Source organism: Erythrolamprus reginae, chromosome 2 (genome assembly GCF_031021105.1).
Source record: "Erythrolamprus reginae isolate rEryReg1 chromosome 2, rEryReg1.hap1, whole genome shotgun sequence".
Taxonomy (NCBI): Eukaryota; Metazoa; Chordata; class Lepidosauria; order Squamata; family Dipsadidae; genus Erythrolamprus; species Erythrolamprus reginae.
In genome coordinates this window covers 205,250,877-205,267,422 of record NC_091951.1, presented here as the reverse complement: position 1 = coordinate 205,267,422, position 16,546 = coordinate 205,250,877, and the positions used below count along the sequence as shown (strand labels likewise).

The window sequence follows — 16,546 nt, the reverse complement described above, 5'->3', positions numbered from 1 at the left end:
CAGGCCAACCCCTGTAGCCAGATGAGGCAGAATGTTCCTTTTGCTCTCTCAAGATAGTAAAGCTGTTCCTTGCCTTCCTGGTAAACCTCTTAACAAACAAGTCCTAACATTTAACTCAGCTTGAAACAACATTCTTTGGCCTTTTACATACATACATTTATAGCATTCCCATAGGTGCTATTAATACGATGAGCATCAGTTATCAAAAATCCTACAGTTGACAGGTAACATAGGATGGACCTTTCACTCTTCAAAGTAGGGTGAGGTTTCCATTACGATTTGTGGATTAGCCTCCATGATTCCCAGCCAGCATTTGGAAGGGATTATGAAAGACTGAAGCGCAAAATATTTAAAAGGCAGCAGGCTGGAGAAGGTCACTCTAATCCTTGGGGCTAGACAAATAGGTTCTTAGGAGACAAACACTACATGCTCCACAATACTTTTCTTTAATCAACTCTAAAGCTTTGCAAGGGACTATAAATCAGCTGCAACAAACATCCTTTCATCTGGCCATCTAATAAATTACAGAGCCTAACATTCTGATCAGGTTTTAAATCAAAGAATAGCAATAAAAAGACACCTTATTTTTCGGACTATAAGACACACTTGGCTTTTGGGGAAGAAAACAAGGGGAAAAAGCACTGGTCTGCAGAATGTGATTCTCTCCCCCAAATGACTTACCTGTCTTCCTCATTAAAGAGTTTTACACAACAAGGACAACTTTTGAAAAACAAAATATCCGATAAAATAAAATATGGGGGAATACCTTGTCATTATTCTCTTTAACATCTGCTTCTTTTAAACAATTTTATATTCTATTTTTATTCTGAATTAGTCCTATTGCCTTTATTTCATTTTTATTTAGATATCTCCGGTCTCTCTCTTATCTGATTCTTTCCTCGGCAGCATCTCTTCCCCTTGGTCCCCAAGGTCACCCACACATTCTATTGCACCTCCACAGGTGGACAACCCCAGAGTTCTCCTTACCTTCAGATCCTCAGAGAGATCACTATAGTCCATCTCAATCAGAGCTTCTCTTGCATACATGTTGGAAGTCCTCTGTGAACTGCTGGTTGGCTCGTCCCCTTGGGAGCCACCCTAAGGTCAACCAAAAGACAAAGGGAGCTTCACTTAACCCATGCATCCTGGCTCAGAATTGTTTCTTCTTCTCCTTGTAGAGTTATTTTCTTACCTCCTCCTGGCTGATATCATCCATTGTGCCTTTGGAGAGGGGTAACTTAATGTCTTGCATCTTGCAGGCTTGCAGTAAATTGTGGCGGTCACTACGCTTCTGCTCCAGCTTGGTCTCAATGGCGGTGACCTCCTTCTGCAAGTGAGTCATCTCTCTGCAGAAAATGGCCCAAAGTGAAAGGACAGTCCAGACAAAGCAGCATCCACCTATGTCAAAATCTTGAACTAGGCAATGCCAGGGGAATGATTAGAAACAGACACATCAGGCATTCTCATTACGAATCTTTCAGGACTGAAGACAGCAAATACCTTTGATTTTACTAGGTTAAGATTCTTGTAAATTCTTCTGCTAGTTTAAAAGACTTCAGAGTGTAATTTTACACAACGGCAGCCTTTGGATTAATAACCAATCTGGCCATCTCATTTGTGCTCCCCTCAGCTCTCTCTCTTAGTGTACCAGGTGGAACATTTCAGATGTTTTGGGATGCTTTTGTGGCAGGAGGTGAATAAGCTTAAGAAGTGAAATGGGTGCAATTAGCTTATGGCATCCATAGCTTCACTCAAAAACGCAAGGTTCACTGACACCTATGGTCATGTGATCATTTGATGTCTTTTCGGAATAAAATGTCAAGCAATATATAAGTGGATATATGGGAAAATCTTTCAATGGTGGATATCTCTACCTTCCTGCTTAGATCTTGCCCTCATAGGTCAGACTTACTTGTTAGCCCCTCCCAGCTTCTTACGAATCTCTTCCATCTCATGGTTCTTATCATTCACCTCAGATTTCTTGGCCAGGTGCTGATTCTTCAGGTCCTGCAGCTGTGCCATGGTCTCATCTATTATCTTCATATGCCGCTGTTCCTCCTGTGTGAGCATCAAAGGGAAAGCAGAGATGTTAAATCGGTGGTGCTTGTGTTGCTCTAATTCAGTGGTTCTCTACCTGGGGGTTGGGACCCCTGGGGTTCTCAACCTACGGGTCGAACGATTGTTTCACAGGGGCCATCTAAGAATGTGGGAAAAGACAAATTTCCCCTGGTGTTAGGAACTAAAGCTTCTATTCTGGCGCCTTTTTACAATCCGACCAATCAGGCGTTTACAGTGGGAGTGTCCCTTTGACCTTCCTGCCAATCAGCTAAAAGCTCTGTTGGGAGAATTGGCACTAGGCTTATGGTTGGGGTTCACCACAACATGAGGAACTGTATTAAGGGGTCGTGCCATTAGAAAGGTTGAGATCCATTGCTCTAAATCATCAATGCAACACAACGCTAGTCCCCAACTCACCTTCTTGAGTTTTTCTATCTCAGCTTCATCTTTCTTGACAGTCTGCTCCCACATGTGCACTTTGTCCTGATCTTCTTTCAGTTGGTTCTTTTCAAAGTCCAGCTGGATGCCAAGGCGGGTCTTTTGATTTTCAAATTCCAGCCTGAGAAAGGAAAAAGGGAAAAATTATGGCACAATCCAAGCCTCCCTCTCCATATTAAAGCTAGCAAAAAACTAGCATCCTTGAATCTGGAAGTGCCAAGGTGACAGAAAAGGGACCAATACCTTTTTTTGGCAATCTCATTCTGGCGTTTCACCTTCTCTTCCTCAAACTCCCGGATATTTCTTACTCCGATTTCTCGGCAGAATTCCTCAAATACTTCATCTTCTACCTGCAATGATGGGAAAAGACTTATTTATTCGACTTCTATGCCACCCAATCCCAAGGGGCTTCTATAAGTATAAAATGAAGGTGTGGGTGTGTTAAAATGAATAAATGAATACACTTTCTACCTTGATATAAAGATGTCAAGCATCCTTAGCCAACAGAGAACATGTTAAAAATATTGTTGCATCCTTTCCCCCCATCCCTTTCTAAATTTCTACTATTTCTGCAATTTTCCAGGTTATCAATTACGGTATCTTCAGTTTTCTGTCCCATTATATTCCCTGCACCTGCCTTCCCTGTTTTAAGCTGTGCCTCTTTGGCTGCTCTTGCCCATGATCCACCATACCTGGTTCATCTTTTCCTTCAGCTCCTTCATCTCACGGTCTCGCCCATGTATGATGTGTTTGATGTCATTTATGCGGGGCCCAAAATTGGCAAGCTCACTTTCCAACTTGGACTTCTCCTGTTGGGAATAACACTGAATCAGGACAGAGCTCGGAAGAAATAAGAGACTACCGATAGAAGTCATAGAAACATAGAAACATAGAAGTCTGACGGCAGAAAAAGACCTCATGGTCCATCTAGTCTGCCCTTATACTATTTTCTGTATTTTATCTTAGGATGGATATATGTTTATCCCAGGCATGTTTAAATTCAGTTACTGTGGATTTATCTACCACATCTGCTGGAAGTTTGTTCCAAGGATCTACTACTCTTTCAGTAAAATAATATTTTCTCATGTTGCTTTTGATCTTTCCCCCAACTAACTTCAGATTGTGTCCCCTTGTTCTTGTGTTCACTTTCCTATTGAAAACACTTCCCTCCTGGACCTTATTTAACCCTTTAATATATTTAAATGTTTCGATCATGTCCCCCCTTTTCCTTCTGTCCTCCAGACTATACAGATTGAGTTCATTAAGTCTTTCCTGATACGTTTTATGCTTAAGACCTTCCACCATTCTTGTAGCCCGTCTTTGGACCCGTTCAATTTTGTCAGTATCTTTTTGTAGGTGAGGTCTCCAGAACTGACCACAGTATTCCAAATGTGGTCTCACCAGCATTCTATATAGTGGGATCATAATCTCCCTCTTCCTGCTTGTTATACCTCTAGCTATGCAGCCAAGCATCCTACTTGCTTTCCCTACCGCCTGACTGCACTGTTCACCCATTTTGAGACTGTCAGAAATCACTACCCCTAAATCCTTTTCTTTTGAAGTATTTGCCAACACTGAACTGCCAATACAATACTCAGATTGAGGATTCCTTTTCCCCAAGTGCATTATTTTACATTTGGAAACATTAAACTGCAGTTTCCATTGCTTAGACCATTTATCTAGTAAAGCTAAATCATTTACCATATTACAGACGCCTCCAGGAATATCAACCCTATTGCACACTTTAGAGTCATCGGCAAATAGGCAAACCTTCCCTACCAAACCTTCCCCTATGTCACTCACAAATATATTAAAAAGAATAGGACCCAGAACAGATCCTTGTGGCACACCGCTTGTAACCTGACTCTGCTCAGAATACTCGCCATTAACAATAACTCTCTGATGTCTACGCTTCAGCCAGCTGCAAATCCATTGAACTATCCAGGGATTAAGTCCAATCTTTACTAATTTATCTATCAGCTCTTTATGTGGAACCGTATCAAAGGCTTTGCTGAAGTCCAGGTAGGCAATATCCACGGCACCACCTTCATCCAACACCTTTGTGACATAGTCAAAGAAATCAATGAGATTAGTCTGACATGATTTGCCTTCAGTAAAGCCATGCTGATTTGGGTCTAATAAGTTATTGTTTTTTAGGTGCTGATTTATCCTCTTTTTGAGTAGAGTCTCCATCATTTTAACTACAACTGATGTCAAGCTAACTGGCCTGTAGTTACCAGCTTCTTCTCTACTGCCCTTCTTGTGAATAGGCACAACACTGGCCATTCTCCAATCCTCAGGAACTTCTCCTGTTAACAAGGATTGGTTAAACAAATCAGTCAGGGGGGTAGCAATGACAGATCTGAGTTCTTTAAGAACTCTGGGGTGGATGCCATCTGGACCCATTGCCTTATTTATCTTTAATCGTTCAAGTTCTTCTAAGACATCGGCTTCTAAGATCACTGGAGCTGAATCCGTACAGCTGGAAGCAATGCTATATCCCTCTATAGTATTATTTTGTAAGGTGTCTTTTGAGAAAACTGAACAGAAGTAGCTATTGAAATGGTCAGCGATCTCCTTATTCCCATTAATGCATGTATTATTCCCGGTACTAAGCTTCGTGATGCCGCAGTTTTTCTTCTTCTTATCATTAATATATCTGAAGAAGGTTTTATCCCCCTTCTTTACAGATTTGGCAATTTCTTCCTCTTTTGAGGCTTTAGCAGCATATATTATCTGTTTCGCCTCCTTCTATCTCATTTTATATACCTCCCTATCAGCTATACTTCCAGACTCTTTATACCTCCTATAGGCAGCCTTTTTTTCATTGACTATAGCCCTTACATCATTGCTAAACCATAGCGGTTTCTTCTTCCTTTTACCTTTAGTTATTTGTCTTACATACAGTCCAGTGGCTTTTAAGATGGCCTTTTTTAATACAGTCCACTGGATGCTCGCTCCTGCCATTTTATCCCTCCCCTTTAATTCATTATCTAAATATTCTCCCATTGCATTAAAATTTGTTTTTCTGAAATCCAATACTTTGGTTGCATTATAGGATTGCTCACAATGAGTTTTTACATCAAACCACAAACATAGATGGTCACTGCAACCTAAATTTTCTCCCACCTTGACATCTGAAACCCAATTCCCATTCGTAAAAACTAAATCTAGAATATTCTCCCCTCTAGTTGGTGTCTTAACCAGCTGTGCCAGAGCTGCTCCTGTAAAGGCCTCTACTATATTCTTACTTTTGCATGTAAGGGCACTGGGGATATTCCAGTCAACATCAGGCATGTTGAAATCACCCATAACCACAATATCTCCCTTTACTGCCATTTGGGTAATTTCATCCACCATCTTGTTGTCATATTCCTCGGATTGCCCTGGAGGCCTATAGATCACCCCAATTCTAATGACAGAATCTTCTTTATTTTGCATGCAAATCCAGAGAGTCTCTAGATCTTGACACGTATTTTGAATTAGTGTTGTTTTTAGACTTTCTTTAATATAAATGGCTACTCCACCTCCCCTTCTCTCTATTCTATCCTTCCTATACAGTGTATATCCTGGTATGGATATTTCCCATTCATTAGAATCCTTAAACCATGTCTCAGTTATGGCAACCAGGTCAAAATTATCTCTAGATATTATGGCCATTAATTCACAGAGCTTGTTGCTCAAGCTTCGAGCATTTGTGCACATTACCCGAAGAACATTATTTTCGTTATTAGTTTGCCCCTTATCATCAACAACTACATCTATATTATTTGCAGCTCCCTTTTCATAAGCTTCCAAAAACTGCTTTATCCTCATTGGTCGGGGACAGAAATCACCCACATCAGTTACATCTCTGTCCCCTTTACCTAGTTTAAATGCCTGTCCAAAAAAGTTCTGAATTCCTCACCGAGCACCTGGGTACCTCTGTATGATGGATGCAAACCATCCCTCTTAAACAACTCCCTATTAGACCATCTACTGACATCATGACTTACATAGCCAAAACCTTCAGCTTTACACCACTGCCTTAACCACACATTAAACTCTCTGATACACGTTGTTTTATCCTCTTGGCCACAAACCGGTAACACCTCTGAGAAAGTCACTGAATCAGTTATTTTACCCAGCTCCACACTTAGACATTGAAAATCTCTTTTTACTACATTAACATTTCTCTGGGACAACTCATTTGTGCCAAGATGCACCACCACATCAACGTTATTACCTTTACTCACAGTCTTAACAATGTTTGTAATCCGCCTCCTGTCCCTGCTGGCAGTGGCCCCTGGGAGACACCTCAGCACCTTAACCACATCCTTGCTCTGTCCCAAATCAACACCTCTAACGGTCGAATCACCCGCAAGAAAACGTGTCCTCTTTTTATTTCTACTAACTGTACTTGATGGTTTGGTGACATTTACGACAACTTCCCCTTTGAACATCCCCTCATTCTCTGCCTGAGGGACCTTGCTAATATCTCCAACATCCTTACTATTTAAATCCGCAAGAACACTATAGGAATTCGATAAAGAGAGACCAAAATTGCTATGTTTTTGCTCAACTGCACGCAATCTTCCTGAACCGACAGTTGTCCACACAGCCCTCCTCCTCGGGGGGCGCTGTGGAAGTGGAGGCTGGACACATGGCTGCATTACAGCACGTGGCTGGGACAATCTTTCCACTTCTGACTGCAAGCTACAAACTAAGGACTGCAATCTAGAGATCTCGCCATCTAACCTAGATGTCCTTATGCAAAGAGGGCAGTACCCCAAGTTCCACAAGGTACTACGGAAGACAACAGCCAAACAAATGTTACACTGCACCAAGCCAGTCATCTTAACAATGTATTGAAATACAAGTACTTAGCAGGAAAATCAACAACCCCTATTGCTACCAAACTTTGCTGATTTTGGTTTATAGTTATATGATTCGCGCGCCTAACGGCGCGCAGGCCACTACCTTCCTCTCCTTCTCTGTGATCTGAAGTGCAAATTAAAATGGCTTTTTCCTGCCTTTTATACTTCCCAGTCTAATCCTGCCCCAGCCTAATCTGATTGGTCTGTGTTTGAAAACAAACTGCTAATAAAATTGTCTGTAACAGCCAGTTATAAATGCCCCTTCTCCTTGAATTTAGTTGGGGGAAAGATCAAAAGCAACATGAGAAAATATTATTTTACTGAAAGAGTAGTAGATCCTTGGAACAAACTTCCAGCAGATGTGGTAGATAAATCCACAGTAACTGAATTTAAACATGCCTGGGATAAACATATATCCATCCTAAGATAAAATACAGAAAATAGTATAAGGGCAGACTAGATGGACCATGAGGTCTTTTTCTGCCGTCAGACTTCTATGTTTCTATGTTTCTATGAATTCAAAAAATGCAAATGCAAAAAGTAAACAGCACTACCTTCCTCTCCTTCTCTGTGATCTGAAAAGAGAAAAAGTCCCTTTTTCTCTTTTCTACATGGGAAAACTAACTTTTTGATCTTTGGGGAAAACAGCATCTTATATCTTTTGAACATACAGTATATGCATAATATGAATTTCATCATTGGCATTTCTTCAGCCTGGCATTTTTCTGCAGGCTCTGCTTTTCACGGGAGCATTTCATCACTTGCAATACAGAATCTAATATGCAAACCAGCTGTATGGTTTGGTGCTGCAACCCAACAGGACCGACACAGACTTCAGAGGACAATCAGAACTGCAGAAAAAGCAATTGCTGCAAACTTGCCTTCCATTGAGGGCCTATATACTGCACGAGTCAAAAAGAGGACGGGGAAAATATTTACTGACCCCTCACATCCTGAACACAAAATGTTTCAACTCCTACCCTCAAAACGTCGCTACAGAGCACTGCACACCAAGACAACTAGACACAACAGTTTTTTCCCAAACGCCATTACAGTGGTCCCTCGATTTGCGCGTTCTCGATTAGCGCGAAACGTTGCAACGCGGTTTTTCAAAAAATATTATTTAAAAAAATAAAATATTAAAAAATAAATTTTTTTTTATTCTGTTCCCTGAATGGAGACCGCCGGCCGCTCAATCGGGCCGGCAGGGAACAGAATGGAGCCTTCCGCGGCGGGGCTGGTAAGGGGGGGAGCCGAGGGGGGAGCCGAGCCCAGCCCCGTGGCATTCGCTTTCCTCCCACTCGCAGCCGACTGATCGTGGGCTCCTTCGCAACCTCGGAGAGCTTCCTGGTTTTCGTGAGCTTTCATGCCCTGGAAGCTCTCCGAGGTTGCGAAGGAGCCCACGATCAGTCTCGGCTGCGGGTGGGAGGAAGGCGAATCCCCCGTGGGCTCCGTTACATCTTCCGCTGCCAGCCAGGCCATGCTGGCGGCAGCGGAACAATCGCTGGCTGTCAACTTTTCTTTTTAAAACTGGGCAGGAGCTGACTTGCCTCCCCAGTGCTAAAAAGAAAAGTTGACAGCCAGCGCTGCGACTGACGGAATGCTGGCGGGAAGACCAAGGGAAGGTTCCTTCAGCCGCCCAACACCTGATCCGCTCCGCAGCGCGGCAACGGGGAAACCCCATCTTCGGCTCCTCGCTGCTTCCGCGCTGCGGAGCAGATCAGCTGTTGGGCGGCTGAAGGAACTTTCCCTTGGTCTTCCCCGCCGCCCACACGCAAACTCCACCATCTGCGCATGTGCGGCCATGAAAAAAATGGCGCACATGCGCAGATGGTGTTTTTACTTCCGCATCCAGTATAACGCGGAAATCGGTTAGCGCGGGAGGTCTTGGAACGTAACCCCCGCGCTAACCGAGGGATCACTGTACTCTACTAAACAAATAATTCCCTCAACACTGTCAGACTTTCTACTAAATCTGCACTTCTATTCTACTAATTTTTCTCATCATTCCTATCACCCATTTCCTCCCATGTTGACTGTATGACAGTAACTTGTTGCTTATATCCTAAGATTTTTATTAATATTGCTTCTTCATTGCTTATTTGACCCCTATGACAATCATTAAGTGTCGTACCACATGATTCTTGACAAATGTATATTTTATTTTATGTACGCCGAGAGCATATGCACCAAGACAAATTCCTTGTGTTTCCAATCACACTTGGCCAATAAAAATCCTATCCTATTCTATACTTGCTAACCTTTTAAAATTTTGCCTATAGCTATCCACCACTATCCATTTTTTTCAGTCATGAAACTATTTCATCTAATTTAAGGCTTGCAAAATTAAAAAGGACATCACAGGATGCAAATAATTATTTTATAAAATGTAAGCTCAAAAGCCCCTGTGGAGAAGAGTAGGCGAAGCAGGGGGCGGAGTTAAGCATGCCATCAGCTAATTAATGCCAGGCACAAAAAAATAGAATAATCCATTAGATTATAGCTCAGATTTATTCAACTATGTCATCGGACGTTCAACACTAAATTGACAATAGCAATAGCACTTAACCTTATGTACCACTTCATGGTCCTTTACAGCTCTCTCTAAGCGATTTAGAGAGTCAGCGTATTCTCCCTACCAATCTGGGTTCTCATTTTACTGACCTTAGAAGGATGGAAGGTTGAATCAAATTTGAGCTGGTCAGGATCAAACTCCTGGCAGTGAGTAGTCAGCCTACAAAACTGCATTCTAACCACTCTGCCATCACAGCTCAGAAAAGGGTCAATGGAATTCAGGAAGGATTGGACTTTGACAATTCGTGGGAATGTAAAGACTCAAAGCTGATGACCTTTTTAACTTTCCCCTCTGGTTCTGCCTGCCCTTCTGCTACATGTAAAGGTTCTGATTAACGAACCCAAGCAAATCAGAACTTGGAAGTCAGGCACTTCCTCAAAGAAATTCTTTATGGGGTAAATCATATCAGCACACTTAGAAGGAAATCACATTTGGTGAGACCACATTTGGAATACTGTGTTCAGTTCTGGAGACCACACCTACAAAAAGATATGGATAAAATTGAGCGGGTACAAAGACGGGCTACAAAAATGGTGGAAGGTCTTAAGCATAAAACGGATCAGGAAAGACTTAATGAACTCAATCTGTATAGTCTGGAGGACAGAAGGAAAAGGGGGGACATGATCGAAACATTTAAATATGTTAAAGGGTTAAATAAGGTTCGGGAGAGAAGTGTTTTTAATAGGAAAGTGAACACAAGAACAAGGGGGCACAATCTGAGGTTAGTTGGGGAAAAGATCAGAAGCAACGTGAGAAAATATTATTTTACTGAACGAGTAGTAGATGCTTGGAACAAACTTCCAGCAGACGTGGTTGGTAAATCCATAGTAACTGAATTTAAACATGCCTGGGATAAACATATATCCATCCTAAGATAAAATACAGGAAATAGTATCAGGGCAGACTAGATGAATCATGAGGTCTTTTTCTGCTGTCAGTCTTCTATGTTTCTATCCAACTCTGACTTTTCCCTGTGTTACGGTATAATTAAAACCAGTAATGACCCCTTCCCCTAAGTGTCATTAATCACATTGGCCAATTAGATTAATTGGTGGGCTTTTCCTGCAAATCATCTCCTCCTCCTTCCATCGCCCAGGAGATGCACTTGGCTCTCTTGAGAAAGCTCTGTGTTTATTATTATTATTATTATTATTATTATTATATAATTGTGTCTAGTAATATATTCCAGTCTCCCACCCCACCCCCATACAGTGTGGCGATGTTGAAGCAGGAAAATGGCTTCTGCCAGGTTCAGTTCTCTGTTGACACCAGATTATGCAGCATAAATCAAATTAAACAGAGTGGTGGTGAAAAATCCTATTGATTTGTCTTTCTTATCAGTTCTTTCCCAACGATTTAAGGCTCCCTTGCCAACTTCCTCCACACAGTTCTCCCTCATTCACCATTTGCTGCATTAGCCCACAGGGGAAAAATTTTGAGTTTCTCACATCATTCATGGAGCTGAATGGAAGCTGGAGGTTTTAAAACAGAATGGAGTTCCAGCAAGCGACTGTCATACCTGAAGATTGAGAGCGAGGTGGCGGGTCTTGGTTTGTTCTAAATCACTCTGGGAGTATTTCAAACGCATCTGCAAGCCGTGGGCCTGGGATTGGACCTGACGAAGCTCGGCCTCTTTACGCTTGGCCTTCATTTGTTCCTGAGGTAGGGAGAGTTAATGATCCAAATTAAACAAAGCCAAAAGACTGAGCTAAGACAAAGCAGTGGTCAGAGGTCAGGAATAATATCTGGGAAATTAATAATCATATTCCACACAGCTGAATTATGCAGGGTGTCCAGGGGAAAAACATTTCAAAATTCCCTGACATTTCCCTGTAATTTGCAATCTAGTTAAGGCAGGGGTTTCCAACCTTGGGAACTTGAAGCCTGGCTGACTTCAACTCCCGGAATTCCCCAGCCAGCGTTGCTGGCTGGGGAATTCTAGGAGTTGAAGTCCGCCAGGCTTAAAGTTCCCAAGGTTGGAGACCCCTGAGTTAAGGCACGGCCGTAGATGATGTCATACCAAATGGCTAAGCTGTGGAGAAATATCGGTAGCTGAGGAAGCGAGTTGTTGCCACAGTTATGCTCATTTTTGCTTGACTCTGCCAGGCAGCGCGATCCGTCTTTTTTAAAACATGATTTTTCCCTGACTTTTAAACATCTTAATACAGTTTGGGTTATTTCCCTGAATTATTCCTTTTTTCATGAACTCCCTGATATTGCCAATTTCCCTGATAATTCCCTGATTTCCCTGTTTTCCAGGTTTGCTAGACACCTTGATTATGATACTGAAATGAACAATTTCTAACAGGGAAAAAAATGAAGATATGGTTTCTTTATTTGAGATATTTATGCAATTCATCAAAACAGGGAGATCCCAAACAGAAATTGTTGCATTACATAAACTCTACCATTAATAGAACTAAAAATGTGCTGTCCCAGATAAAATCAAGCTGCTATTATTCAGTATACCACATTTCAGTTTTACAACAGAGGTTTAGGCTCGTCTAGAATGTGACTATTTTAATTATTTTCATACAATATACAAGTCTCTTAATATATTAATTTGGATAATGTAAGTCTGAATGCCATATAAATATCAATGCATATCAGCGGTGAAATTCAAAAATTTCCCTTATTGGTTCTATGGGTGTGTCTTGGGGGGGGGGGGAATGCAAAATCCCCATTACCTCCCCACTCTAGGGCCAGCCAGGTGGTATTTCCTGGTTCTCCAAACTACTCAAATCTTCTGCTACTGATTCTCTAGAAACGGCTGAATTTCAACCCTGATGTATATGTAGTAGTAAACCATGATTTACTAATATACATAAGGAAGGACGTATCAGTAGAATATGTTGGACTTGAGCACAGCTCTTCTGTATAAGCAGGAACTTTCAAGATTTAATTTAATTTTTGTCAACTGTCTTGTTCAGTGGTAGGCAAAGTTGGCTCTTCTATGACATGTGGACTTCAACTCCCAGAATTCCTGAGATAGGATAACTGGCTGAGGAATTCTGGGAGTTGAAGTCCACAAGTCATAGAAGAGCCAACTTTGCAATAAACTGTCCTCATAAAGATGTGTAAACCAAGCCGCTCTAAGTCCTGTTGGAGTGGGTGGCATATAAATATAATAAATAAATATAATAAATAAATATAATAAATAAATAAATAAATAAATAAATAAATAAGTTAGCTCAAAATAAAAACCAGATTTATTTTTTCTTGCAGTTGCATGGCAAGGGGAAGTGCATGGTGTCTCTAACCCATAATTATAGTCTACTGTTAATAACAGTGTCAGAATTTTATTTCCGCCCACAATTGGAGGAAATATTTTTTAACTTATCATAATAAGGTACTGCTGCCAATTTCCATCAGAAGGAATAAAAATGCATCGAATGTTGCCTGTATACTCTGAGGCCAACTTTTCCATTCAAAACACTTTTTTATATAAAGCAACATGCTTCTTGAAATAACCTGTAACAGACCAAGATGCATTTCAAAACCTTCAGTGGTCCTCTACTCTTGAGTCAAATTCTGCCCATTTGACATCATGACACAGGCAGCCAACCTGACTTCTTCTACAACTCAAAAGCAGGTTCAACCTTGAGTTCCTCTGTCAGTCTCTCCTTCTTCTCCTTCAATTTATCCACAGCTTTTTCATCCCAACGCCTGGCTTTGGCTTTCAGATCACTGGCACCTCCCGAGATCACCCCAGACTTCTGGAAGAGGGTTCCATCTAGTGCAACTGTCTGCAACAGAAGCCAGGAAACAAAAGAGAGAGAATGAAACAACATCCAGTAGCACTTCACAACCTGGAAACAAAAAGATGAGGTCTTGGCTGACTTAGGCCCAGCTAGCAGTGGCTGAGGACCAACATTTCTCTAAAGACCTGGCAAAGGACCTGGCAAAAATTATTCTGCAGCTCTGTACAAACACGAAACGGGACAGAAAACAGGATTCATCATCCTGTTATACATATGCTCAGATTCACTCACTCACACATTCTCGGAGAGGGGCGGCATACAAATCTAATAAATTATTATTAAATTATTATTATTCACTGCCCTGGAGAACAGCTACAGTCAAATCAAGGTTCCACCATAAACTGAGGCACAATCAGTTCTTTAGTGTATGCGTGAATTTAAAATAACAGATATTCTCTCTCTCTTTCTCTCTCTCACGTACATAATCATTCCCACTTACTGACTAGCAGGCACTAGCCATAGGGAGGAAAACTGTCAAGTCTGGATTTAAAAAGGACTCCAAGAGTGGGCAGACTTCAGGATTCCTTTTATTTCTCAAAGTCCTTGCTTTGCTGATTCCCAAGTCTGATCGCTGTTGATGGGATATGGGGAGGGGTTGCATATGTTCTGGGCCCAATTTCTTTCATCTGGCTCAGATGAGTTTTCCTTTGATTCCTTAAAGACTGGATACCTTCCTATTTATTTCCCCTTGGACAGTGACCCCTTAATACAATTCCTCATGTTGTGGTGACCCCCAGTCATAAGTCTAGCACCAATTCTTCCCACAGAGCTTTAAGATGATTGGCAGGAAGGTCAGAGGGACACCCCCACTGTAAACGCCTGATTGGTAGGAATGTAAAAATCTGTTCCAAGGTGCCAGAATAGAAGCTTTAGTTCCTAACGCCATGGGAAATTTGTCTTTTCGCCTGGTCTTAGGCGGCCACTGTGAAACGGTCCTTCGACCCCCCAAAAGGGTGCCGACCCCCCCCCCCCAAGTTGAGAACCCATGCCCTAGGGTATCTTTTCCTGCCTTTTGTCCACCCTGCTTACATGCTTCCTTCATCTTAGATATGGCAGCTTCAGTTCAGTATCCCAATCCTAAGTGCTTTATTTTTAATTCGTTTGGATAAGAAAAACTTTCCAGACTGTTTAGCTGCAAAGGAAAGAGATCTGCAAATATATGGGAAACACAAGTATTTTCAACGGTGGTGATATGCTTCATCTGCAGCTAAAATTAAAAACATCAAGATTCCCTTGAGGTGAACTTCGCCCTTGGAGGTCTTATAAATTGATCTATTTAATCTTCTTGGCCATTAATTTAATTTAATTAATTTGACTTCTATGCCGCCCAAACCCAATGGGACTTTACTTTCTTCCCAATCTATGCTAAAGTCAGCCAGGTGTGGCCACAGTGGATGATACAAAATAAAAATTAAGCACATCTTCTAAGCCAGTGTTTCCCAACCTTGGCAACTTGAAGATATTTGGACTTCAACTCCCAGAATTCCCCAGCCAGCATTTGCTGGCTGGGAAATTCTGGGAGTTGAAGTCCAAATATCTTCAAGTTGCCAAGGTTGGGAAACACTGTTCTAAGCATATATTCCTACAAGTCACAGAAACACACATATTTAAAGAAATGAATATAATGTTCGGGGGAAAGATTATGGTCCACCTACAGCATGCTGGGTAAATCTGCTCTGACCTTGTGCCGCTGGTGCCCACCAAAGGCAATGCGCCGTGCATCTTCCACATTGTCACACACAAGGGCGTTGCCACAGGCATACTGAAGGGCCTTCTTGATATGAGGAGGCTCATATCGAATCACGTCAATCACAAGCTTGGCTCCCTTCAGTTCTCGGAGCTTTTCATCTGTGGGTTTCACCTGGGAGTGTAAAGATAGGAAAGGAATTATTAGGCTGACTCCCACATATTGTATGGACAATCTAGGCCACTGATGGCTAACCTTTTTGGGGCCAAGTGCCCAAAGCACATGTGCGAACCCCCAAAATGCAATATGAGTGCCTCCCGCACATGTGACCTGCCCCAACGCATGTGGCCACCTGCACGCGTATATGTCCCCTATGCATGTGCCCTGCCCCCCATCCCATCTATTTTTGGCTTCCAGGTTGGTGCAGGAGGCCTTCTAGGCCCCAAATGGCAACCGGGGCAGGTATGCATGTGTGCAACCCCCCCCAAATGAAATGCAAATGTTCCCAGGGCAGCATGCCTCCCGCGCATGGGCAGCAGAAACCCGAAGACCAGCTGGCCGGTGGGAGGGATGTGCGTATGCATGGTGGAGCTGGGCTGGGGTGATGGCTGGAGTGGCCACAGAGAAGGCCCCCCGTGCCATCAAGGACACAGAAGGAAGGAATTCATGCTCACTTGATGACTCCAAAGAAATTTAGTTTAGCTAGAGCAGTGTTTCCCAACCTTGGCAACTTGAAGATATCTGGACTTCAACTCCCAGAATTCCCCAGCCAGCATTCACTGGCTGGGGAATTCTGGGAGTTGAAGTGCAGATATCTTCAAGTTGCCAAGGTTGGGAAACACTGAGCTAGAGAACTCAGAAAGAAGAGGCAGACTGCCAGTCTTTTTTTTTTTTGCTCCTTCCTTTTATTAAAGGATCTTTATTAAAACATCAACCTATATTTTTTAACTAAGACTGTCTCGGGAAGCATTTGGATGTCCATCTGCGAGTGGGAGAAATGAGGAAGAAAAATGGACCTTGCCAAAAATAAAAAAAGTCAAGAATTTATTTATCACCATTCTTTTATTGACAAACTGTGATAAAAAATCTGAGCTCACTGCTTATTGTCACCAACACTTTAAAGCAAATTATGCTGAGAAATCAAGAATGTACCTCAGGTTCACCACTGGCC

At 42.1% G+C, this 16,546-nt stretch overlaps 1 protein-coding gene across 1 annotated transcript in view; it reads right to left on the bottom strand.

The window, feature by feature from the left end:
* Nucleotides 1–16,546, bottom strand: part of SMC1A (structural maintenance of chromosomes 1A) — a 41,452-nt gene that overhangs the window by 6,679 nt on the left and 18,227 nt on the right. Inside the window, exons 11-19 of the mRNA XM_070741438.1 lie at nucleotides 15,370–15,549; nucleotides 13,527–13,673; nucleotides 11,447–11,584; nucleotides 3,189–3,305; nucleotides 2,740–2,846; nucleotides 2,476–2,617; nucleotides 1,913–2,058; nucleotides 1,193–1,346; nucleotides 988–1,098 (exon numbers count right to left, since the gene is read on the bottom strand). Of these exons, the coding sequence (XP_070597539.1) occupies nucleotides 988–1,098; nucleotides 1,193–1,346; nucleotides 1,913–2,058; nucleotides 2,476–2,617; nucleotides 2,740–2,846; nucleotides 3,189–3,305; nucleotides 11,447–11,584; nucleotides 13,527–13,673; nucleotides 15,370–15,549 (1,242 nt within the window). The remainder of the gene's footprint in view (nucleotides 1–987; nucleotides 1,099–1,192; nucleotides 1,347–1,912; nucleotides 2,059–2,475; nucleotides 2,618–2,739; nucleotides 2,847–3,188; nucleotides 3,306–11,446; nucleotides 11,585–13,526; nucleotides 13,674–15,369; nucleotides 15,550–16,546) is intronic.